The following is a 26639-nucleotide window of genomic DNA, read 5'->3' as shown; positions in this document are numbered from 1 at the left end:
ACATTATTTTTTAAATTTTATGTGTATGGATGTTTGTCTGTCTGTCTGTATGTGTGTGCACCACTTATGTGGCTTGGAACTTCAGAGGTCAGAGATGGTGTTGGGTCCCCTGGAATTGTAGTTACAGATGATTGTGAGCCCACTGTATGTGTGTTGGAAATTGAACCCAGGTCCTCTACAAGAGCAACAAGAACACTTAATCACCAAGCCATCTCTCCAGCCCTGGGAATGCTTTCTAAAATATGGTGATCCAAACTAAATTTTACAAAAATCTCATTATTGAGTGATTATATAATTAAATATTGCATGTTCTTACATTAGGTGATCAAACACATTACAGAAAAACTGGAGCACAATTTCTTCCCAAATCTGTCATCAAAAATAGAACTGAAGGTTAAAATGACAGTGTGAAGAACGTAACATTTATATAATTCCTGATTGTGTCATGGTTCTTCTTGCTATAGGTAGTTTATTGTATATATGCATAATGATGCAAATATGTAATGACATAAATGTAAAAAATAAAACATTTAATGAAAATACTGAAAAATGATGATGTGAAGAAGGCATGTATCATACAATGCACATAAATAGTATTTAATTTTAAGCATCCTTTAATTGTGCTTTAGAGGAAGACATGAGGATCTAAAGAGCAATGCTCTTGGCTCTTCTCTGGGCATTAACTTTTATGGTACCAGAAGGTACCACGCTAGCATCCAGAGGAAGGGGGTAACCAACAGTTCTATTCAGCTATAATGCCTATGAACCACATCAATGAATATCATAGTACATTACCCATAAGCATGCAGGTAGTGGCTTACATACCTTGGCAATAACCAAAACCTCTCTAATTGGACTTAGGATTCACTCAACAAGAGGTAAACCATACCTGGTACTAGAAACCCAGATATCTACTCAGTGCCTCTGAAATCATGGTTATTGGAGGAGAATCACTAAGTTACTACATTAACATAATTTCTAACAGCAATCTATAAACATTTACCCCTATACTTACAGATGAGCATAGTTATAGTATTTACCCCTCATCAGGGAAACTTCTCTTTGCAACAGATGGAGAGAAATACAGAAAATCATACACACAATCAAAATGCAGAGCTGTGGAGGCCAGCCCCAGCAGATACGTCTAAAAACCACTCCTACACCCAAAGCTCTGGGAACATCGTGGAAGAAGGGGCAGGGACTTTGCTGTGAGATAGTGTCTCCTAGTAATATCAGAAGCTGTACCAATAAGGTCTTACCAACTTGACTGCCCAAGAATGAGTGGAACAAGGATGGCACCAGTGGGCATGCCAAAGTGGAAAGGGAAAAGACTTCAAGGCCTCAACACTACACAAAGAATTATAGGCAGCTGAGGAAAGCTGAAAGTTGAAGAGGTGGTCTACCCCATGAAAGAGCACACCAATTGGTTGTCCTAAATAGATAGTCAGCCCTGAAAACATGTATACAAGTAACAGTATATGGACTTGAGCAGATGTCTGTGTGTGTGTGTGTGTGTGTGTGTGTGTGTGTGTGTGTGTGTGTGTGTTATTTCTATCTAATATATGTCCTATACAATATATATCAGAATATATATATATGCATGAAACAAAAATTAATGCAAAAAGGCTGTGAATTTGCAGAAGAGTGGAGGGGGTCTATGGGGGGACTTAGAAGGAGAAAAGTCAAGGAAGAAATGTAATTATATTATAATCTCAAAAATAAAACAAAAGTTAAAAAACAAACATGTCATAGGACATTATCACTGTTTGGACATCCAGCACCTTAGGCTCTGGGAGGTTTAGCTAATTGACTATGGGATTTCTCTTAGCTTTGATGTCTTCTTCAAGAGAAAGAAATTATACTTGATGACAGCTTGTTTTTCAGGTCTATAGTTCTATAGGAGAAAGATTAGTAACTAGGAGGGTGCGTGCATTTGTCAGCATTGTGGTAGCAGCACTTCACATATTGATCTACTGCCATCAGCTCTAAGAGCTCTTCACAAAGATCTATGGAGAAATCATTGCCATGTTCATTAAGGGTTTTTTCTGGGCATATTTTTCCCGTTAGATTTTAAATCCTCATTGGCCAGGAACTTTCACATTCAGAGTGCCAATCTGAGCCTGAATACCACCTTAGTACTTCAGTGCTGCTGAATTGACTAAGCGTGCTGAGCAGTGAGAGTTTGGTACTAGAAGTCCAATGGCAGAGCTCACTGGCCTATTGTCTTTATTGTCACGAAGTAATAAGGCTAATAAGCAGTGTTGTGTGATGAAAGGCAGGCTTACTTCTATTTAAAGATGGAATGAACAGCTTTGAGAGGGACAAGCAGAGAACACAGGAACATTAGTCATGTTCTGTATTCAGTGCACATAGGCCAGAGCTTGGCAAACAATTCTGGAAAGGGCCAGATGATAAACATTTGAGGATTTGAAGACCATAGGGTCTCCATTGAACCACTAAATTCTGTTTTGTAGCATCAAAACAGCTATAGATATTGTATAAATACATGGATAGACCATGTTCCAGTAAAACTTGATTTATGGATGCTGAATTTGAATTCCATGTAAAATTTGCACACCCTATAAATATTAGTCTTTTTTGGATTTTTTTCTCAACCACCTAAAATGTAAAATAAAATTATTAGTTCATGGTCATACCAAAAGAGACAGAAGACCAGATTTGATCAATGAGTCCCATATAGTTTCCTGTCTAAGATGAACACTTGTGTGCACACTTTCTGGGATGGTCATTTAAGAGTGAGAGGGCCCTGTTTAAATGGAGTGTACCTAGGAGAATCAATGATCCTGTTCCAGTTACCAGGAAAATGTTCTGGGGAATATTACATATCAAACCCCTAAATTTTGGCTGGGTGTGGGGGTAGCTCAAATGGGTCAAGTGTTTGCCTTGGAAATACGAGTTTGATTCTGAACACACGTGTGAAAAAGCTGCCCATGATTGTGCACAATTCTAATGCCAACTCTTGGGAGTCAAAGGCAAGAGTGATTCTGGGACTCACTAGCCATCTGGCCTGATCTATATGATGAACCCAGGTCAGTGAGAGATGCTGTCTCAAGAAGCAAAGTAGATGGCAGTTGAGGAGAAATTCCCAACATTATCTTCTGATCCCATGTCATGCACATGAGTACACGCACACACACACACACACACACACACACACACACACACACATACACACATACTCCTACATCTCTGGGGTATTGCAATGGTTTGAGGCTCTGCCATGGTATACCCTTTAGCTTTTCAAATCATCAAGAACAACTGTCATCTATGCTTTTAATTGGTAAAGTGGGACTCTATAGCATATGATCAGCGAACAGTAAAAGTGAGAGAAACGCTAAGGTATTTCAGCCAGCTCCTGCACACCCTTGGTTGTCTGTGATGTGAAAAGTTTAAATAGACAAAAGGAGAACATCTTTTCTATCTTATTGCACCTAAAATTCTGAATGTATATGAGTATCTATCATATCTCACCATTATCAACTTAAAACATCTATCTAGACCTAAAAACGTCTTAACCCTTAAACAACTAAGCTTAATTGTAAAACTAAACTAGCTGGTCTTCAACTCCATCAAATATATATATATATATATATATATATATATATATATATATGTAAAAATAAAAAATTAATAAAAATAAGTAAATAAAATAAATACATAGAAAAAAGGGAAAGTCTTTTAGAGACAAAGTTTAGCTGGATTCCAACACACATCAGGCTTCTTGCAATCCCTGCCTTTGTGTCTCACCATTGTGCATGGTGTTGCTTCCTCCAAGGTCTTTCCACCATGTTCACTGAACAGGTTTAATATGTTGTAAAAAGTGAAGAGGAGGGGAGGGGGCAGGAACTGGGCCTGACCACATCACTTCCTTATTTATCCCTAGTGGATTTGGAAGACTTGAAATGAAGACTGAGAAATAGGACGCATTTGGGCTGTGTAAGGTGTTCTAAGCAATGACGTGTAAGACCTGAAGAGGATGATTTAGCTAAGTGCATGGCAGGAGAAGAACGGGTCACTTGGAACATCTCAAACTTGTTTCCTAGTCTAAAGCACATTATGGGCAGGCAAATAGAATCAAGAGTTCCCGATGTTTAGTTTTAGTTGTTTATTTAATAAATGAAGCAAGCATTAAAATTAACATGATATAGACTCTAGTCCTAATGACATGGAAAGGAGAGCTCATGAGCTCTTCAATCCTACAGAAAGAACTACAGGCAACTAAGGAATGCTGCAAGTGGGAGAAATAGACATCCCCAGGGAAGAGCATACCAACTGTTTAGCTAATACCAAATGGTCAACCCCAAAAATACACCTACAAATAACATTGTACAGACTGAGCAGGTTGTATTTAGGAATATATATGTGTAGGTGTGTCTGTCTGTATGTGGATATGTGCACATGAATGTAGGTACTCAGGGAGGTCAGAAGCATTGCATCTTCTGGAGCTGTAGTTACATATGGTTGTAAGCTGCCTAACATGGATGCTGGGCGCTGAACCATTTTTCCAGCCTGAATCATAAACCTTAATTTCCAGACTAGAGTAGGCAAAAAAAAAAGTCACTAACTGTCCAGGTTTATGGATTCATTTGCATTAACGCGTTGCTTGTATAGGACCCTGTAAAAGGAGATACTTAAGATCTGCTTGTGTGTTACCAGACATGCTGCTTTCTAGGTAGTTGAGAGTGTTTGCTTAATTTGAGCTCATTGGAGGAGGCACATGAGAAAGTAGAGACTCTGTTCCCTAGAGATCGCCAGACCTCCTTGAAAAGACACACTAGCCAAAGATGCTTGTTAGCATCTGCATTGTATATGACCTGACGTCTGGAGAGGCATCCGTGTGATGTCACAAAATATTTACATGACAGACTGATGTTAAAAGATAGAAAAAGTCTACTTTTAATCCCGTTAAAAGACACACGAGAAATTGGAAAGAATATCACAATATCATGTATAAGACTACTGAATGATTCTCTTTTGTCCGTAGGATTCTCCACTTTCTAATTTTTTATGGTGAGCTCTTGGGACTCTTGCAGTGTTGTTTTGACTGAAAAGGCTTTCAAATTAGCTCTCACATCCACCATCCTTGTTGAATCTTTACTCACTCAAGGCAACTATGTCAATTGGTTCTCTCTCTCTCTCTCTCTCTCTCTCTCTCTCTCTCTCTCTCTCTCTCTCTCTCTCTCTCTCTCTCTCTGTGTGTGTGTGTGTGTGTGTGTGTGAGAGAGAGAGAGAGAGAGAGAGAGAGAGAGAGAGAGAGAGAGAGAGAGAGACAGAGACAGAGATAGAGACAGAGACAGAGACAGAGACAGAGACAGAGACAGAGACAGAGACAGAGACAGAGACAGAGACAGAGACTGGGGATGGAACCTCAGGACTCACAGAACTAAAATCTTAGGTTCTGAAGCCTGGCCTCAGGAGCCACATGGCCTCTGTTCAGATTCTAGCTCTGAAGTTTATTTATGTGGCCTTGAGAAAGTTGGTCACTCTATACATTCTTCCATTTGTAAGAGTTGTAAGAGAGAAGGAGGAATGGGAAGGGAAGATGGTGAGGAAGAAGAAGGGAGAGAGAGAATGAAGTGAGGGGCGAAAAAAATGATGAACAGTACTTACAGCATCCTATTGTAATAAGGATTTTTTTGTTGTTGTTTTTTGAGACAGGGTTTCTCTGTGTAGCCTTGAGTGTCCTGGACTCCCTTTGTAGATCAGGGCTGGCCGCGAACTCGCAGAGATCCACCTTCTTCTGCCTCTGCCTCCCAAGTGCTGGGGTTAAAGGTGTGTGCTATCACCACCGCCCAGCAAAAGCCACTTTTCTTTTCTTTTCTTTTTTCTTTCTTTCTTTTTTTTTTTTTTTTGCTTTTGCTTTTGTTTTGAGCAGAGTTTCTCTCTAGCCCTGGCTGTGCTGGACTCCACTCTGTAGAGAAGGCTGGCTTAGAACTCACAGACATCCACCTGCTTCTGCTTCCCTAGTGCTGAGATTAAAGGCATGCACTACCACCGCCTGGCTTGTTCTAAGGATTTTTTTAAAGGTAAAGCATAACTAACTATTAAAATGTATTTCATAGAATATATGCTCTTTCTTTCACAAGCACGAGGTCCAAAGTCATTTGACTGAGGATGCTAATAGATACAGGCATAACTGCATTAAAGTTAAATTTAGAATTTAATGACAAAAAACATTTTAAAAGCTATCCATCTCTTACATAGTAAAATTCAAATTAGAGACCTTTTTATCATTTAGTGTCAATCTATCACTTCTTTTAAGTTAATTCTTGAAACCAGTTGAGAATTGTGCCAGGAACACAGTATATGCAATGTAAGTTTTTGTTAAATAACAAAATAGTCAAAAAATCAAAATGAACCCTAGGCCTCATCCTGCCGCTCTCCTTGCCTCTGGCTTTTTCCTTACACAACAAGACATCCCCAACACTGCCAATGTCAACCTAAGCTGGAGGACTCATTAAGTTGCAAAGCTCAATCACCCTCTTACTACTTCTCACCAAAGTTTATTTAAATATACTGCTGTTAAACTTTTATAATTAGACACAGTGAGTCATATGCCATGATGGTATTTTTCAACATCAATGAATCTTGTTTTGGAAAAAAAATTGTAAGATGCTTTATTAAGGCAATCTAGAAATTATATTTTTAGCCACAGTAATGTGAAATATATTTAAAACTACACACTCTGTGATATTTCAAAGTTTACCTATATGTTAGGTAAACTAAATGGACCAGGAGAAGAATTTGCGCTGTAGTTGGTGGTTGTATCCCCTGGTGTGCCCTGGGAGAGTTGGGCTTCTTTTCTCAGAGTGAGCACTGTGCCCAAGGGGCAAGCTGGAGCCATCGTAGAATTAACAACTAAGACAATTCTCACCCAAAGAGGGCTCAAAGAGGGCTAGGGACTGCTGGATGAGTAATGTCACTTTGTCCTTGTCTGACATAGTTCTGCAACATTCTCCTGAGGCTCTTAGGTGTTCCCTTACTCCTTCTTCTTCTTGTCTCACTCTTCACACACCCCCAGTATTTCTGGTAAATTTAAACTTACTTAATTTAAATAATTACCTCCGAATCTGTTTGAGTGTGAATGACCAATTTTGAAGACTATCGAAGACCCCAAATCAGTGGTATATTCTCCCAGAGAACACGGGAAAACTTTGTCCTTGGGGCTCTTCTCATTCTCTGTATTTTCTAGGCTGCCAAGTAGAGTAATTTTACCATGTCTGACTTCAGTGTGCAAATGGAATCTGGAAATGTTTTCCCAACTTTGGGCCTAACAAACTGTTGAACATGCTAAGATGATCTAAATATATGTTCATCTTATCCATAAAGTTTTTGAAGAATGGTCTATGCACAGTTTGTGCCAAGATGCTTGCATACCTACTGGAGTTTTACTGGGTGACTGCTTTCCTTTGTCATTTTAAACATACCCAAGGGCAGGAGCAATATTTCAGTCTACTTATACCCCTTCGGACAGGCTCTCTTACAAGATTAACATTGAACTCTGGAATTAGATCATCTTGATGAAACTCATTTTTACCTCAAGGTTCAGTTGATGCGCGATTCCTTATGAGAAAGCATTTTAAGATGTCCAACAACTGATTACCCCTCTCTTTCCAGTTTATCCCTAAGATTTTACAGCCCTCAAATCCTAGAATCCAAGGGCTGTGCTACTGTTGTTTTTGTGGTACTGAGGATTGAACTCAAGGCCTCCCACAGGCTAGGCAAGTGCTTCACAACTGAGACATGCCTAGCCTCATCTCCCAGAATCAGTATCTCTCTGCAACATTCCTGGCATCATTCTGGCTGAATTCTAGCCTATAGGCTTCTGGGTATTCATTGATGCCAATGCCTTTTCCTTTTTAAACATTACTCCATGGTCTCACTCAGATGACCCTTTCAGCCTTGGGGGTCTCTGAATATAAAGGATAATTCAGACTTCACTATAGGCCTCAAGCCACATGGGAACTCTGTCTCTGTCTCTGTCTCTGTCTCTCTCTGTCTCTCTCTCTGTCTCTCTCTGTCTCTCTCTCTGTCTCTTTCTCTGTCTCTCTCTCTGTCTCTCTCTGTCTCTCTCTGTCTCTCTGTCTCTCTCTCTCTGTCTCTGTCTCTGTCTCTCTCTGTCTCTCTCTCCCTCTCTCTCTCTCTCTCTCTCTCTCTCTCTCTCTCTCTCTCTCTCTGTGTGTGTGTGTGTGTGTGTGTGTGTGTGTGTGTGTGTGTGTGTGGTAGGTTTAGTATATCAGGAACCCCAGGCTTCATGATCAATCACAGGATCATCAGATTAGGAAGCTATCTGTCCTGATAATAGATAGCCTTAGGAATCATATTGAATAGGCTCAAACTTCTTTGCTAATGTTTAACATTGGTGGACTTGGATAAGTTACTGAACCTCAGTTTACTCATCTGTTAAAGAACATGTGTCTACCTTATAAGACTGATGTGAAGACAAAGCATGATCATTTTAATCAAAGTGTAGCCCAATCAATCATAGCACAAGTGCCTGATCCATCCTAAGTTGCTCACAAGCCTCAGCTGTTACAGTGGTGGTGTACTTTACCGAGTCAATATAATTGAAACCCATATACAGATGTTTTATTCCTCAGAAATTTGCACCAAAAGAAAATTCCTGGGATCTGCCTCAGTCTGAGTCAGATCCCTCACACTCACAATCAAGGACCCAAACATGACTTCCTGTACTTGTAATCCCAGCACATAGGGAAGCAGAGGCAGGAGGCTCTCCCAGGGCTTTCTAGTCAGCCAGTCTAACTCAGTTAGTGAGCTTTACATTTAGTGGGAGATCCTATCTCAAAAGAAAGGTGGAGAGTAATAGAGGGAGACATGGGCTTGTATCTCTGGTCTCCACAGAATGAACACATACACAGCTATTCACACAAATACAGGAAGACATTTAAATACAAAATAAGTTTCTACATGATGGCTGCAAAGCCAGTCTTTGAAGCAAAAAGTAAGTAGAGATATGTCTATCTGAATCTCTTTCTCCCCACAAACAGTACAGGAATTAGAAAAATCTTTTGCTAGGATTTCATATTGGAACATGAGCACAATGACTTCCATTGTATTATGGAACAAATAAGTGGCAGCCTCCCCAGACCCAAAGCCAGCTATGCTCTCCAGGAAATACTGAGTATGTACTGAGAGGATATGGTGGAGAAATTTCAGATCCCAGATAAACAACTTTAGAATTATACTTGGGTGTGGGAGGGGTCTGCCTGCATACACCATTTGTTTCTTGGTCTCTTTGAGGAAAATAAAACATCAAACTACATACCACAACACAGATAATGAATGACCTACTCTCTTAGCCTAGGGTAAAGCTTGCTTCTTCCCAAAGCAGGAAGATCTTTGTTGAAGACTTCTAGGAAGTCCACTAAAACCTTAGCTACATCTTCTAGAAACTTTCCTATGGGACAATGGATGCCAAAACGGGTATCACTCACCTGGAGGGAGAGCTGAGACCTAATGGGTAAGGAAGGAAAGTATCAAACCTTCTATTTAAATGTAAGGATGAATAAACATTAGGGTCCAAACTGAGGCTCACTCCGTTTGCACTATCACAGGATCCCTTACGCACGCCCACAATTGCAGCCTCACTCTTCCCTGATCTCTCAGCTCATATCCAGCCTCTAGAACTGATATGTATTTTATGTAATCTAGCTTTAATTAAACTAGCCTCCCAAATGAACAAGTGGCTTAAAAATAGTCCTGATGAAACAAAAAAAAAAGCACCCAACAAACTCTCACAGGACACACGAGAGAGAGATTATAGATTATATTAAAATCACAAACTCAAGAGAACAGTGTACCTATTCCTTGCTTTTGGTGGAGGTGCTAGCAGATATGATACATTCAACCACACATCAATTATAATTTAATAATGTGCATATGGCAAAGGCTCATGCCTTTAATGAAAAAGTAAAACATATGGCTTTATGTCTTAGTTGCTTTTCTATTACTGTGAAAAAACACCATGGCCAAAGCAACTTATATAAGAAAGAGTTATTGGGTTTACAATTTCATAGGATGAGTCCTTGACCATCATGGCAGGGAGTATGACAGAAGGCAGGCAGGCAGGTATGCATGATGGTGCTGAAGCAACAGCTGAGAGCTTACATGTTAAGATTATAACCAGGAGAGAGAGAGAGAGAGAGAGAGAGAGAGAGAGAGAGAGAGAGAGAGAGAGAGAATGAGAGAATGATGTGGGCTTTTGAAGCCAATAGCACATCTCTTTCAGAAAAGCCACACCTCCAAATCCTTCCCAAACAGTACCACTAATTGTGGAACAAGCATTCAAATATGAGGGCTGATTCAAATCACCATACATTATTTTACCTTTTTTCTCTACTGCTAACATGTTTTTAATAATTTATAGTTTAGACTACCATTTACATTCAATAATAACCATCCCTCGATTTTGCCCTTATCATGTAGTATGTGTGTCAGCATGTGTATTTTTGTTTGTTTGCTGTGTTCTGTTTTGTTGAATTTTGAAAAGTAAATATTGTGAACTTTTACCCCTATGGATGTCAGTGTTTTCCCTCAGAACAAGAACAATATTCAATATTATTATTTTATTGAACAAATTTGAAAATAATTCTTTAATAACATCTAATATTTAACCCATAATGCAAATTTCCCTTATTGTACCCTAAAAGTATTTTATAGCTTATTTTTAATAATCACACACCAAATAAAGGATTATGCACTACATGTGATATATACCTTTCATCATTTTCAAGGCAGAACTCTATTTTCTTTAGTCTCAATTTCTTTAATGACAACGACATTGATATTTTAAGAATATTTTGAATTTGTTGTTTGTCAATTCTATAAGTGTATAGAGTACATCTTGACTGTATCCACTCCCAGATTTTCCCTCAATTCCCTTTGGGACCTTCCTCAAACATCTCCCTCCCACTTCATGCCCCATCTTCTTTTTAAAAAATAACCCAACTAAGTCCAATTAGTACTTCCCATATATGCATGAGCATAAGACTCTCCAGTGGAGAATGAGGAACTTACCAATTACCACATCCTCAACAAAAATGACTCTTCTCTCCCAGGAGCCACCAACAGCCAATAGCTCTGTAGCTGGGGCATAGCTTTATGATCTCACCCAACAACATACTGGAATGTTGACTGATTTCATCTTGTGCAGGTCACCACAGCTGCTATGAGTTCATGAGTGCAATAGCCATCTCAAATCCAGAAGACTCCATTTCATGGTACTCCCTACCATCATCTGGTTCCACCTTTGGTCCCCTGAGACTTGGACATGGAGATTGACATAGATGACCCATTTAGAACTGAGCATCCAACAGTTACTTATCCTTAGCACTTTGACCAGTTATGAGTCTCTGCATGGACAGCTACCCACTTAAAAAAAAAAAGAAGCTTCTCTTACCAAGTTTGAGAACAGGACTAAACCAGGCATATTTAAAGATTTTTTTATTTTTATTTTATGTTTATGAATGTTCTGTCTACATGTACACTTCATGTGTGCCAAGTGCCCATGGAGGATGAAGAGTAGGGAGCTGAGTGCCCTGGAACTGGAGTTACAGACATTTGTAAACTGATATGAGTGCTGGGAACCAAACCTGGTCCTCTGTAAGATCACTGAGTGCTCTTAACTGCAGAGCCATCTCTCTAGTCTCAAACTTATTTAGAAAGTAGTTTGATATTTATCAAAACATTAGTAAGTTCTTTTGGGTCCATGGCTGTCCCTACCAACAGCATTTGACCAGGCCTATAGTACCAGGCATGAATCCTTTCTGTGGAGCAGGCCTCAAATCTAATCATAAAAGTGTTGGTTCCCCCTATGATAGTCATTCTATTATGGCACAGGTGGGCACATCTTGCCTGCCAGGTTAGTGTTGTAGCATACAGGCTTCACTGCTGGGTAATTCTACTGATGACTTCCTGGACCCAGGTTGCCTTCATTATCACCTTCTGATACTAGAATACTAACCAGTAGGGTGGAAATGTCCAGATCAGTTACATCTTGATTTTTCTATGTTGTGCATCCAGAGTACATGGTATCTGTAGCAGCAGGTTCTTAATATCTAGTTACAGTCACAACGGACATTGATATTTTTGATAAGTCAAAGCCAGTTGTCTTCTAGAATGTGCCAGAATATGGATTTGTCTTTTTTTTTTCCTTTCTTTCATGTTTAGATTCTGGTTAAATGTTTTGGCCAAGAAGACTGGCCACACAGGTAGCCAATCTGATGACTCAGGACTATAACCTCAGCTACTTAAGAAGCTGACACAGGAGGATTGCAAACTGAAGGTTTAGTTTCATGAATGCATTGGTATAAAGACAAAATTAGATCAATAGTAATTTTAAAAATTTTAAGTAAAGTTAAAGCATTTTCCTAGACTTCTGAGAGTGTCTTAAGCACTGGGTCATGTGCCTACTCTATTTAAAGGAAAATTTGGCCTTGCATTTGATATGTTAAGGGTTAATTTCCAAATCATCTATCAAAAAGGTATATTTTCCCCTTTGTAACTAGGTAGTGATCTTTGGTGATCAATGGTTTTATTATTTTCTTCTGAACCAATGACTACAAATGATTATGAATGGATATCATTTATACACATTTCTTCTTTATTTATTAGCTAGCCTTTTTTCCTTTGTTCATTAAATTTAAAAGAAGGACTGGAAAAATGGTCCAGCTGTTAAGAGCAGGTAATGCTTTTGCAGAGTAGCTGAGTTGGGCCTTCCATCCTATAGCTCATAAATGCATGCAGCTGCAGCTCCAGAGAATCTGACCTCCTTTTCTGGTATCTATAGACACTTGTGTGCACATGGGGCACATAAACTGATAGAGGGGCACAGGGGCACACACATATGCTTATAAATAAAAATAATAATAACTGTATAGGTTTATGAATAACTATAAATTTACTGTCTATTTCCACTGCTCTAATTTGATTGCTAAATTTGTCCTATGAAGACTCTCAAATATTCTTTGTATGTCACATTACAAATCTCTCATTGTTCAAGCACTTCCTCTCTGTCTGGCACAATAATGTATTTAAGTTTCACCTTACATTTTTCTTTCTTTCTTTCTTTCTTTTTTTTTTTTGGTTTTTTGAGACAGGATTTCTCTGTGTAGCCTTGACTGCCCTGGACTCACTCTGTAGACCAGGCTGGCCTTGAACTCACAGCGATCCGCCTGTCTCTGCCTCCCGAGTGCTGGGATTAAAGGCGTGCACCACCACGCCCGGCTCCTACTTCAGATGTATAGCTAACTATTTCCCCAGGAGCTTCTGTTTTCTTTTAGTGGGTAATACATTTATATATTTTCTTACTAAATATGTATATTATTTATGAATTAAAACAATGTAAGTGCATGCTTCTTTTTTGTCTTTACTGAGTCCTTTTCCTCACTAGCACAGTGGGCAGTGCCCTCACCCTCTATTTGAAGCTAAGTATCTTCTTTTATCATTGCATTTACATTCTTTCATTTGTTGGGAATGAAACCTTCTTTGGTACTTTTGAAATAGGAAAGAAAAAATGATCTCCATTCTATGAGCAATTTTTCTTTGTTCATATCACTTCCACCAAGCCTTGGCTAGAGAAACAAGTTCTACAATTGTATCAACTCTACAAGTTTTCAGGATCTTTAGCCATGTGCTATTAGTGCCTATCCTGCCCCACATGTTTGAAATGTATACATTTCTCATGGTGGAGTTGTGCTTCATTGAGTTACTACTTTCTGAGTGAGATCTCTGCCTTTTATTTTTAAATGCTTGAAAAAAAGTGGTGTAAAGATGAACCTCAAATAACTACTGCTCTGTCACTAGCTTCCTTGGGGGCAGCAAGGTACATTGACAAAGTCTAGGTGAATACATTGGCCAGGGCATGACACAACAACAAATTGGCTCAGACTAATGTTTAGTGCTTTCTTCTCATTCCTTCTGTGGTCTCCATTTACCTACCATCTCATCCTATTTCCTGATTCCTTCTCTACTCTTCTCTGATGTCCTTCTTTGAGCCTTTTTCCCTTTTTTTTCAACCCTTCCTTCCACCCACCCAGCCATCTCCCTGGGGATTCTGCTTTGATCACAAGTCTATATTATAAGTGAGAAGAAACTAGAGCATATTAAGATGGAGTGGAAAAGAAAACTGGAGCTAATAATAACCTGGAGGAAAATTAGAGAAGGATGACTGTAATATGTCACATATTTAAAAGGGAACAGTTGGATCTGCTATAAGGACCACTAAGATGTTTGCTGAAAAATAGCTGAGGGGGGTGTGCAAGAAGGATCTGGGAGGAACTGGGGGAAGGAAATACATTATCAGTATATATTGTATGAAAAAAATTTAGTCTCCACTGCTCTGTGCTCTGGATGTTAGGCATCTTACAAGTCAGTTAATAAGAGTCTCACATTTCTTCAAGGGGGATTGTAGGTACTATTCTTAAGGGAAAATAAAACCAGGGTATTGTAGTTTTGTCAAAGTTAACCTGTAGGATTGTAATTTAAATTCATGCAATATGTTGGTTACTGCAGAGACTATTTTGTTTTCTTCTAGACCAATCTTTTCTGTATAATGAGTATTAGGATTGTACTGTGAGTTTTAAAGTGTTTGTATTCAGCAATTCCTACTGACTACAGTAGATAACTATAGATAAGCAAGGGCTGAACTGTTTGAATAAAATAATGAAATGGAAGACTATTTGAATAAAAGCCATGCCTTTTGGTGGACAAAGGTTTTCAATCTTAGACACGCGAGACAATTAGTCTGAGTCTTTGACACATTAATTTTGTGAAGACCATCCTTCACTCTTTCCGATGCTGACACAAGAAAAATGAAACCTGAGTGTTTTCAGAAGTGGGAAAGAATTGTCTTGAGCCTCGTACTATCAGCAGAGTAAATTTATCCATCTACAGAAGAATAATTCTTACTAAGTGTGTAATAGTGAAACCTCTCTTCCTAACTTGTGAGAACTTGAAAATAAGTGATTCGCTTGTAAGTTATATATTGGCAACCAATAGCAAGTGTTTGCTGAGATCCTACTTAAACATGTGTGGAGCAGGAACTTGAGTCATTTTGCATGAAAAATATAGAGAAATGGAGAGAAGAAGGCAGAATCTTCAGACCTCAGGAAACTGGTGAAAAAGTTAGGTAGAAAAGCCAAACCAATAAAAAATTAGCAAACAATTAGTTCAAGCCTAGATGGGTGGTGCAGCCCATAATCCAAGTTACTCAGGAGGCAGAGGCAGAAGAGTTGCCATGTTCAAGGCCTAATTCGGCTACATAGTATGTTCAAGACAAACTTAAGCAATTTATAAGTACTGTCTCAAAATGATAAGTAAAAAAGAAAGCTGAGGTTCCTTCTGTTCAGAGCTTGCCTAGCTTGCATGAACAAAGTCTTAGTCAATTCTCAATACCATAAACATTAAGTAATTAATGAAAAGAAGTGCATAGTAAGTGTAAAATGATAAGAGCTGATAACCCTATCCAAAAGATGTAGATAGGTTGGGAGAAAGAATGGGTGTGTGTAAGACATTGGTTAGTCTGCAAAATCTACAAGATAATACTTAAACTGGGGTTCAGGAGGATTGGATTCAGCTGTATGCACACTGTGGGATTGAGCCTGAAGAGAAAGAGGGAAACAGAGGCCTAACATCTTAGGCATCTGTGTATCTATCCCTTGAGTACAATTTAAACAGACAGCTTACTCTTTTAAGGTGTTGGAAATGACACATGGGAAACTATCCTGGAAATAAATATGATAAAAAAAAAAAAACTTTGAATAGCCATTATAGTTGACTACTTCATGTAAGGTTCTCTTGATAGCAAAGAACAGAAGCCACTCAAAGTAACTCAAGATCAGAAAACAAGAACCCTCTATGACTTAGAATCACATTGTCTGTTTCTCTTCCTTCATTCTCTTTTTCTCCCCATCCATCTACTCTGTTTATTTTTTCTAGAGTTAAAACACAGCTGCCATGATCACTTCTTTGACAGAAAAACCCTTTCCCCCCCCCCCCAGCATCAATCATTAACTCGCTATATTTTTCTAGTTAAATGTTTGAGATAAAAAGAAAGTCTTTAGTACCTGAGTAAACAGTGAATCAGCTGGTTCAGCTCAGGTACCCACCCCCAATAAACCTTTGTACCTTTGACTTCAGGCCTGTGTCTTCTTCCCAGCATTCTTAACCCAAGGCAGCAGTGGTCCAAGTACCCCTCAAAGCAGTAGGGAGCTAGGAAAAAAGGAAGAGGGTAAGCAGGTGAAGCAAAGATTAGTCACCAACCTCCTTCTGGCCTCCTTTCCATGGCCTATTCATTCTCATTCTTTGAAAGAAAAAAGAGACATATAAAGAATATTCAACGACTTCAAGTTCCCAGAACAGCATGTGAATATTCAAAACAAAGATTTTACGAAATAAAAACAAGCTCATTGTCTCTATATCTCTCTTTACGTAGCAATTTACTTGTTATTCATTTCTGAAATTTATTAAGAAAAATGAAAGGAACGTCAGCATTTTTGAGAAGCACTCTTAAAATCAAGAGGCAAGGTGAATTGTGCTGCACAGTGACTGCGGTTATTAACAACATATCATATGCTTGAACATCATTGAGTCAATTTTAATTGGCTTCACAGAAACAAAAACCAGATAACTATGTAAGAGAATGCATATGCTAATTATTCAATCTACCCTTTATATAATGTACACATATTTTGAAACATAATATTATAAACAGTAAATAAATATGTATAATTTTAAAGAGGAAATCTCATGGGAACCCATGCATGGACAAAGAACTCCAAGCATCTAAGGAATACTGAAAGGGAGGAATTAGTCCTCCCCAGAGTAGGCTGTGCCTAATTTGTTATTCAATAACAAATGGCCAGCCCATCCTTACAAGTAACACTGAATGGACTGAGCACATTGTATTATATTTAAGTGTGTGTGTGTGTGTGTGTGTGTGTGTGTGTGTGTGTGTGTGTGTGTGTGAAAGAGACAGACAGACAGACAGACAGACAGACAGACAGACAGACAGAGACAGAGACAGAGTGACAGAGAGGCAGAGACAGATAGATAGAGAGGAGAATGTTACTTCTCAAGACATCAATTACAGACCAGATAAAATGAGGCAAGAGACACACTCGGGGTGCCAAATTTCAGAAGGCACTCACTTCTTTTGGGGTCATAAGAATTCAGAATAAACATTTTCATGAATTTAAGAGGGAGTATCTCCTTAAATTTTGCGCTTCAACAGCCTAACTTTGACTTGCCTTGGTCCCGGCTGTAGTATCATCCATAATGATGTTGAACAACTTACATAGAACCATTTCCCTTTTGCTGACCCAGGTACAAAGCCATTGTACGGCCAATGGACATCCAGGCATCCCACGCCCTGATGAAGATCTGTCTCAAAGCGGCCTTCATCTGGATCGTCTCTATGCTGCTGGCCATCCCAGAAGCTGTGTTTTCTGACCTCCATCCCTTCCATGTGAAAGATACCAACCAAACCTTCATTAGTTGTGCTCCCTACCCACACTCTAGTGAGCTGCACCCCAAAATCCACTCTATGGCTTCCTTTCTGGTTTTCTATGTTATCCCACTGTCAATCATCTCTGTCTACTACTACTTTATTGCCCGCAATCTGATTCAGAGCGCCTACAATCTTCCTGTGGAAGGAAATATCCATGTCAAGAAGCAGGTGGGTGTGCTTATTATGGGTTCATTTTCCTCCTTAGGCACTTGGCCCCTTGCATTAATTTTGAATCTTAGTGACAAGTATTGTGTTTGAGTAGCCACATCACCTGATTTTGAGATTCTAGGAGGTGAGTGATGCTTCATTAAGTGATGAGGCATCTGCCTAGCATACCCAAGGCCCTGGGTTCACTTCCCCAGAGCTAGGAAAAGGAAAATAATCTCAGGAACTCTAATGCTTTCTACAGATGTTTCTTTTTAACCCAATCACACTGTTTGCCCAGGAAGAGACTTGCTACACAGATAAAGGAGAGGGAGCAGAAAAATGAGACTGAATGAAGAAAAAGGAACAACCTGGTTTTAAAAAGGCTCATGTTAGAGGGAGGCATATAAGGGTGACTAAGGTCAAAGCATGTGAAATGCTTGAACAATGTCATTATGAAAGCCATCACTATGTATACCAATGGGGGGGGGTGAAGGTTTACAGAATGACTGGCTCAAATCCAGATTTATTTTCCCTCTTGTGGCATGCCTTACTTTTCCTTATCATTGTTATAACAGCAATAGCTTCTATTTTGTAAGGCTATTTGGAAAATTGTGAGAGAATTGTAAGAGCTAAAGATGGCACCATGCAGGATACCCCCATATGTTACTCCTCCTTCTATTTTCCGTAAACCCATGCAATTTTATCCTATAGAGACAAAGAGTAGAAAATAAGGGCTCTGGCTTTCCTTTCCTTGTCAGTTTTTTAAAATTGCCTTTAGATTTATATATTTTAGTTTTATTTATATGAATGCTTACCTGCCACGTATTATATCAGAAGCATGCCTGATACTCACAGAAGTCAGAAGAAGGTGCCCAAATCTTATGGAACTAGACTTACAGATGGTTGTGAGCCACCATGTGAGTGCTGGCAACTGAACACAGGTCCTCCATAAGTTATCTCTCCAGCCCCAGTCACTTCTTTTTGCCTCTTAGCACAAATGCAGATTTTTGATAACATATTTAATGGTAGAACAAAAGACCCCCCCAACTCCATGGAAATAAATAGTTGACCCCATTTGGAGGGCTCCTCTTTCAAAGTTTTTTTTTTTTCTACCAAGGAGAAATGGCAATTAGCAGTGCAACTGGCTGCCTATTCGAAAAGCCTTTTAGTAAGCAAACACCCATTGTGTTCCGAATTGTTTAATAAGAAAGGAGTTCCCCCTTGAAGTCACAAAGGGAGTTAAGCACAAAAAGAGATGTTCACTCCATGTGGTGTAATCACCTTCCTCATTGCGTCATCCAGAAATAACTAGAGATTAAAAAAATAATAATAATAATACAGACTTATCTCACCTTGGCCAATGAGGAAGAATAAAGCTGGCTGCTGTTTAGAGCATCAGAGGGGAAAAGAAATAATTAACTGTTGAGCAAAGAAAGGCATGAAGTGGAATGACCTCAATGCTCTCTGAAGGAAAAAGAGGACACTTGCTAGAATTTCATAGTGTGATTCATTCAAGCGTGTAATCAACTTTGTTTAAAGATCTGTTCTCAGCAGCATGTTCTATTTTACCTCACGGGTTTCTGTTTCCTGCCTTGTCAATCTATGTGTTTCTGATTCTTTTTTCCTTCCTTTTCCTCTCTTCCCTCTTCTCTCCTTCTCTTCATCTCCAACTGTACGCTTTCTGTGGCTCTGCTCCCTTGCTCATTTCTCTTTGTCTCCATACCTCTAACACTGGCCCCCTTCTGCCTCTCTCCCTCCTCAGATCGAATCCAGGAAGCGGCTTGCCAAGACAGTCCTGGTGTTTGTAGCCCTCTTTGCCTTCTGCTGGCTCCCCAACCATGTCATCTACTTGTACCGCTCCTACCACTACTCTGAGGTGGACACTTCCATGCTCCACTTCGTCACTAGCATCTGTGCCCGCCTCCTGGCCTTTACCAACTCCTGTGTGAACCCCTTTGCCCTGTATCTGCTGAGCAAGAGCTTCAGGAAGCAGTTCAACACTCAGCTCCTCTGCTGCCAGCCTGGCTTGATGAACCGGTCCCACAGCACAGGCAGAAGTACCACCTGCATGACCTCCTTCAAGAGCACCAACCCCTCGGCCACCTTCAGCCTCATCAATGGGAATATCTGTCATGAGGGGTATGTCTAGACTAACCCTCAAGCTTGGCTCCTAAGGGACTCTGGATTTTGTTTTATGGATGTCCAGAAGCCCTGCAGTTGATTGTTGTCTGTATACGTATACCTTCTAAAGACCCTTCAGGAGTTACAGATGGATGAAAGAGATGTTTAAATGCAACCAACACTATTGTATCTCAATGTAAGCCAGCAGGCTTCATTCTCCATTTCAACTTTGGAGGGCTTCTTTTGATGGAGATCAAATCTTCCTTTAAAAAACAAGAAACAAATTGGAAATTATTATTCAAAGTACCAAGCCCTGCTATGCGTGTATGGTCAATTAAGTCTTAGAAATTATATGAACAAAGAGAGCAAAGAAACCATGTATTGGATATCTGCTCTGTGAAAGATGTTCTTTAAACAGAAGCTGGTTGCTTTCAAAGCGTGGCTTGACTCTTTTTCCCAGAAATATCTATAATATGTAAACCAAGGGACAACTTTAATTTACATTCCTAAAACAAACAGCCAACTCTAAAAAAGAGTCCATGTGTGAGGAATGGACTTCATTTATAACATTGGAAGCCAGTGTAATATAAAACAAAGCTCTAAATATTGACTTTTTCAGTGTTGTTGCTGAGGACACAGGAGAAACACTCAATATAAAATGTTAAGGCAAAGTACAACCAAATGCATAGATCCATGTATGGCTATAGAGCAACGGCTCATGCTCTGGCTTCTCATTTCATAGAAATTCTCATTCTTGTTAACTCAGTTTTGTCCATTATAGTGCCATTCTACCATAGAAGAGAAATCCTTTTGTGGAAAAAATAAATATCCATTTTATCAAAGTAACTTCTATTTATAAATGTGTAAAGGATGACATTTATTCTGGGCATACATATTTTCAACCAAGTTTACTTACTTAGGTTTAATTTCACTTGTTGTAGTAAAGCAGTCATTTTAATACAAGAAATTATCTGTGAAGAAATACAATCATGTTTCTATTGAATGTATAGTTTCCCTAAAGTGTGTGAAGAAAACATAATTTTAGTAACATGATCATGTTTCTAAACATACGTTAAAAGAAAAAACTCAGAAAGCTTAAATTTTTGAACTGACCAAAAAGGGTACATATTTGTTTCCACTTAAAAATGTATATGAAGTGGCTCACATGCAGAAAAAGACTGGCCTGATGGCTCCATCTCTTTCTAAATTCATTGAAATAGCTCTGCATGAAAGTTTGGACTATCTTATTTGGGAAATCCTGCTTTTTTTCTGAATTTAAAGATGGGCCAATTATGGCAGACTGTGAACTCTAGTTGTCCAAGTGTTTCCTAGTGTGTATCCCTGAACTCCAGAGGCAAATTTAGTTCAAGGTTTCTCTGCCTGCGTGAAATACAAACAGCAAGCACATAGCACATATTATAAGAAAGTTTTCTGTTGCTTATGAGGGAAAGTACTGGCTAGCTGTGGAGCTTTAGGCATTAGGACTAAGACAGTGTAAGGATCTGTGCTTACCGCTGTACCAGTGGGAACAAACCTCTTCCCTCCTGCTTTCTCTGGACTCTTACATACTAGAAACACCAGCTCTCCTGGTAGCCTGTAATTACATTGCACTTTATGAAAAGCAAAACAGACAGTGGAGGTGAAAGAACCAAAATGCCTTGATATCTCAACCCCACCCCTAGCTGTATGACTTTGGCCATCCACATTCTTCCCCTAGACTCCTTTTTCCTGTTTAGAATTTGAAGACAGAGCTAAGTTCTTTCTATTACTAAGGTTCTCTGAGTGTCTCCATCTCTTCCAGTTCTGTCTTGAGAACCCATGTGTGGCCTACCCTCTTACAGTCAATACACTTCTGTTTCTCTTACAACCAGAATGTATTGGAGACTCCCTCAACTACCCTTCCATGCTATTGTACACATGGCAGAATGAAAAAAAGCTAGGTTGTTCTGCTACCCAGGGACTCCTTGGCATCATTCACATTAATAATGTTCTGTGAGCTTGCAGGGTTGTAGAATTAGAGCTGAGAGATACATAAGAAACATGTGGCTCGGTCTTCTCACTCCTCAGAGGGAACTCTTGTTCTTCAGTCTGGTGAAATGCTGTGTCACAACTCTGCTCTTTTGCCTCAAACCTTCAAAGCCCTTTAATATAAATGGCTCCATGCCCAGAGAGTCGCTAATATTGATAGCACTTTGGATACCTAGAATTCAGGCATATGGATTTTACAGTAATAGTTTTAGCATCTCTGACATACCTACTGGTAGACACACCTTAGAAATATTATTCAGCTTCCTGTCTCCTTTAGTTAACATCAGGGCACAGATGGTGTGTCTCCTTACTAGCTACTAGACAAACAGTGAGAAGATCAAGGTCTGGGTATTGCTGTGTGTCCTAAGGCATATCTCATTACTTCCTTGTAACTTGTAAATGAAAGAGTTGGAGGAAGTTTTTTGCCAGGCAGTGACAAAAACTGACAAAACACATAGTGAATGAAATAATGGACTGAGCTAGACATTCTTATTAAGAAAAACTCAATTGGCCTATCTCTTCTCTAAGGAAGTAGATGTTTTATTTTAAAATCAAGAACATAAAATCATATGAGAAACCTGAGACCCATGTGGTGTCCCTTTTTTATTTTTTTTATTTTTTTAATTTTTGCCAGGCAGAACACACAGGACTGAAGCCGAGACATTTCATGCCTGGCTTCCAAAGATAATCACGTTTAGCACTTATGTCTTTGGCGAAGGAAAAAAAATCAATTTTTGCTGTGGAAAACCATCTGTGTTTATTCAATTGACAGATACTACCTTTCAATCTATCTTAAATTGAGCCTCCCTGAGGCGGGCAGCTCAACAGTGATAGATTAAGCAATAAACAAAGCAGTCTCCCCACCAAGGGCTGCTGCTGGCAGCGTAGGTCCAGCTGCCACTGGGAGTGATATTCTACCGCAAGATGATGCTCTCTGCTTAGTGCAGACAAGGCCCCTCCCTGTTGATGATTTTATGATTCCCCATAAATGTGGATGGCTCAACACAGTCCTTCTGGCTGCTCTCACTTCCCCACTAACTTTCTGCCTCATTAGCAAGGCCTCTTTGCCCCACTAATAACTTGGTTCTTCAGCTTAGGGGATGGAGAGTCTATAGGGAAATGGTTCAGAAGCTGCTACAGATGAAGCAACCTTGTCTTCTTACAAAAGTACACACTGAACAGAAATAAATGCGCTTGGCTGTAGGACGTGGGAGAACTTGGGTTATAAACTTCTCACTTCCGCCAAGAGTAGCAGTTGGCTATTGGCTTCCGAGCCCCATTATATGTAGGACGGCCTCTAGTAAAAGGGATTATCTTTGTTTGGAGAATGACGTGGTGAATGGCACCCTCATCTATGGGCTAAAAGGTGGCTAAGTCAGTTTCCGCAGAAGCCAGATAGAAACAATTGCCCTGAGGACTTGACTGTACGAGAATTGAATGAACAGTGCGCCTTAAATCATGATAATATGAGGGTGATGCACACTTTCTTGTCATCCTCTCTTGTACCGTTCGTACTAGGAGGGAGCTATTGTGAAACTGGATTAGTCCTAGCCTTGGGGTTTTGGAAGGAACAGCATATTTTACAAAATTCCTCTAACTTTGGCCTCATTTTCCTTGAATGAACTAGCAGCTGAAAGGAAGTAGAACTTCTTTACTTCTATGGGACCAATCTCTCGGGTGTACTAGCTCTCACCCTCTCTCACTGTTCTCCTTCTCTCTCTTCGTTTGACTCTCTGTGTATACACGCACACATGCTATTCCATGAAAACATCCCACTCCAAGCTCTTCTTCCTTCCGTGTCTGGATAGCTATTTCTCCCAGCCACCCCTCTCCCACAGCACAGAGACACAGCAATTTTAACACCGTTCCCTTCTTACTATAACTTTGCCTTTCACGGTCAGTGAAATAGCTCAACTGGTAAAGGCACTTACCACCAAGCAGACAAGCTGCGGTCCACTCAGAGAACCCATGTGGTAGAAAGGGTGGCCCAACTGTCCAGCAAGTTGTCTTCTGACCTCCACACATGCACTATGGCACATGCATGTCCCACACATAACACCCCCCTACATACACAGATAAAAGGTAATGATAAGAAATTTTAAAGTATTATTGTTTGGGCCTTCGAAGGTATTCTCTGTTAGATAAAGGAGGATCAAGCATATGCCCCAGGAGAATATATATCTAGAGCAGTCAACAAACAGCACATGAAGAACAAACTTCCCTCCTACAGAACCTCATGTTAGAAAGGCACTCAGTGGATTTTAAATATTTTCTTAAAGTTTCAAGGTTGCACATGTATTCAATTTAGGAGCCTTGGATTAGACTATTACAGCCCATGATTAATTTAAAAGAATATTGCATTTACCTCATGTTCATGGTCTATAAAGTATTCTCACACTCATTACCTCATTAAAGTGAAGCCTTTCCCACTGGTCAAAGAACTCATTTACATCTTTTACTATGGGAATTTAGAAGTATTAAATTCACTTGCTTGTGACCATCCAGCACTGAATTAAAATGTCCATGAAACCATGGGACTGAAACATGAGCTGTCAAAATCAGACCATATTTGACCTACGAAAAGGCTGTTTCATCCACACTGCAATTGAATCTGATCTCATTTTCCTCTGAACTGAATTAACTGTACTTTATTCTTATGGCTCATTCTGTGAAAATGACAATCATTGCTTCCTTGGTTTCCAGAACAGTTTGGTACTCCTAGACAGAGTCTGCTTACCTTGGTGCAAAAGAGTTAATAATGTTATTGTTGACTAAATGGAAGTGGGAATAACTTTCCATGGTATAAGTGGAAGGCAGAGACACAGGACAAGATGCTTGGGGAAAAACAATGGCCATAAAATGTGTAGCACTTATCCAAAACCTGGAGTCCTATGGCTTTGAATATGCTAGAAGGCAATGAACCAAACATTCATATATGAACTGCTGTGTTGGGTACGTGAAGCCACAATTCAAGGCCATTACTTAGTAATCCTAAGGTCACATGGAAGAGTAGAGAGGCACAATATACCTATAGACTATAATTTTTCTGGATTCCACATCTCCATCCAGAATTAATCCCCAAATCCAGCATGTGTGAGAAATAAAGTTCACAAGACTTAATACAAATCCTACTACTCTAGACGTTGGCCAAAGACCTGGCCTAGTGATAGACTTGAAGGAGATCAAAACACACAGATAAAGGGCTCATTGAAGACCAAGGCTGGGATGCAGCACCAACTGGTGGAGCATGGAAGTCCCTTAGCTTACACTCTCATTCCAACCCAGAGATATACTTCAGTTGAAAGCACCAACTAAATGACATGATCATAATCCCAGCACTCAAGAGGATGAGGCACAAGAACAGATGCAAGGCCTAGGCCAGCCAGGGCGACATAGTGAGACTTTGTCTCGAAACAAGAACAAACACAACCAAAAAAAAAAAACCGATTCAACAACAAATAACTCAGCAATGGACAGTGTCTGAGAAGAGGACCCAAATACTAACAATCAAGCTTTCTTTTAATAAGGATTCATTAGAGAAAAGGTATCAGGAAAGAGGCATTACCATTCACTCACTCTCCCTCTTCCTCATTAAATGAATAAATATGGATGGCAATGCATGGTTTCTGGGAGCCTGGGGATGTAAGCTACATGAATGGCCTCTAATTTAAAAATAATTTATGGAATATTGGCCAGGAACTCAAATAATGATTCAGTAGTCAGGATGCCCAGCTGTGGATGCCCTGCTAGAATCCCAGATCCTACTGTCTCTCTGCTCTCTCTCTGAGCTTATACATTTTTAGGAGATAAGATTTACATTTTCTCCAAATTCAAAATTCACTCCCTGAGTAGTAAAACATGAGGAGACTTTCATAACTTTATGGTTTCTTAAGAGAATCATTTTAATGGATGATAAAACTTTGTACATTCAAGACTTCATTAACTCCCAGACAAGCTTGAATTTTTTTCTGTGTGTTAAGACCTCAATATTTAAGACGCACTGTATAACTCAAAGTTTTCTTTGTGTTGGCCCTAGCTATTGTCATTGATATTCTATGACAATGAAAAAGTAAAAATGTTTTCCCTTAAAAAATATTTTGTTCTCTAAGCTGAGCTTTACTGATTTGTACATGACCTTTCTTACATTCAAGACAACAGGGTTTGAGATGATACAGTCCAGTGAGTTGTGAAACGATGTTACACAAGCTTCTTTAGTGTTATTTTATGTTTTGTTTTAAATACTAGGCACATGTTTTGTAAATTATAATTGTACTTGTTAATATTAGCATAAATATTTATTGCCCTGAAAAATATACTCTGTGTTAAATAACTCAGAATGAGTTCCAGGTGTGGAACTTAGTGTAAATAATGTCATAGCTTGGTTTTGTCTAGACTCTGGATTAATGAATTATGTAGAAGAAATTCACAATATGAACGTGACTGGCTTAGATCCCTTTAACCCTGCCATGTGTGTAACTGTGTGGCCGGGTGAAACTCTCTCTGTAGAAAGTCTGCTCTGCAATTGAATTTCGAGTTTTCCAGAAATGCATCCAGTGTCACTATTCTATCCTGTGTGCTCTATGTGACCGTATTTTGAATCCAGTGTAGTAAGCTGAATGTTTGAAGTAGTAGAAGATAATTGCTCTTATTTTGTGACAAGAAAGCATAATTTATGAACTGGACAGATGCATGTATCCAATGTTCAATAAAAATAGTTGTTGCATGATTGCACTCTGTGATTCTGGATCCCTTTTATTGTTAACAATACATTATTGTTGTTGTTGTTGTTAATCAT

At 39.3% G+C, this 26639-nt stretch overlaps 1 protein-coding gene across 1 annotated transcript in view; it reads left to right on the top strand.

Moving 5' to 3' along the window:
• Window positions 1-20602, top strand: part of GRPR (gastrin releasing peptide receptor) — a gene marked incomplete at its 5' end in the record, with an annotated part of 40517 nt that extends 19915 nt beyond the window's left edge. Inside the window, 2 exons of the mRNA XM_084788887.1 lie at window positions 17365-17716; window positions 19458-20602. Coding sequence (XP_084645013.1) covers window positions 17365-17716; window positions 19458-19844 — 739 coding nt within the window. The 3' untranslated portion in view covers window positions 19845-20602. The remainder of the gene's footprint in view (window positions 1-17364; window positions 17717-19457) is intronic.
• Between the last annotated feature and the right edge of the window lie 6037 nt (window positions 20603-26639).

The sequence above is a fragment of the Acomys minous genome, assembly GCF_964271855.1.
Source record: "Acomys minous genome assembly, chromosome: 7".
NCBI classification, from domain to species: Eukaryota; Metazoa; Chordata; class Mammalia; order Rodentia; family Muridae; genus Acomys; species Acomys minous.
The sequence above is the reverse complement of the archived record's forward strand: the minus strand, read 5'-3'. Positions and strand labels throughout refer to the sequence as shown.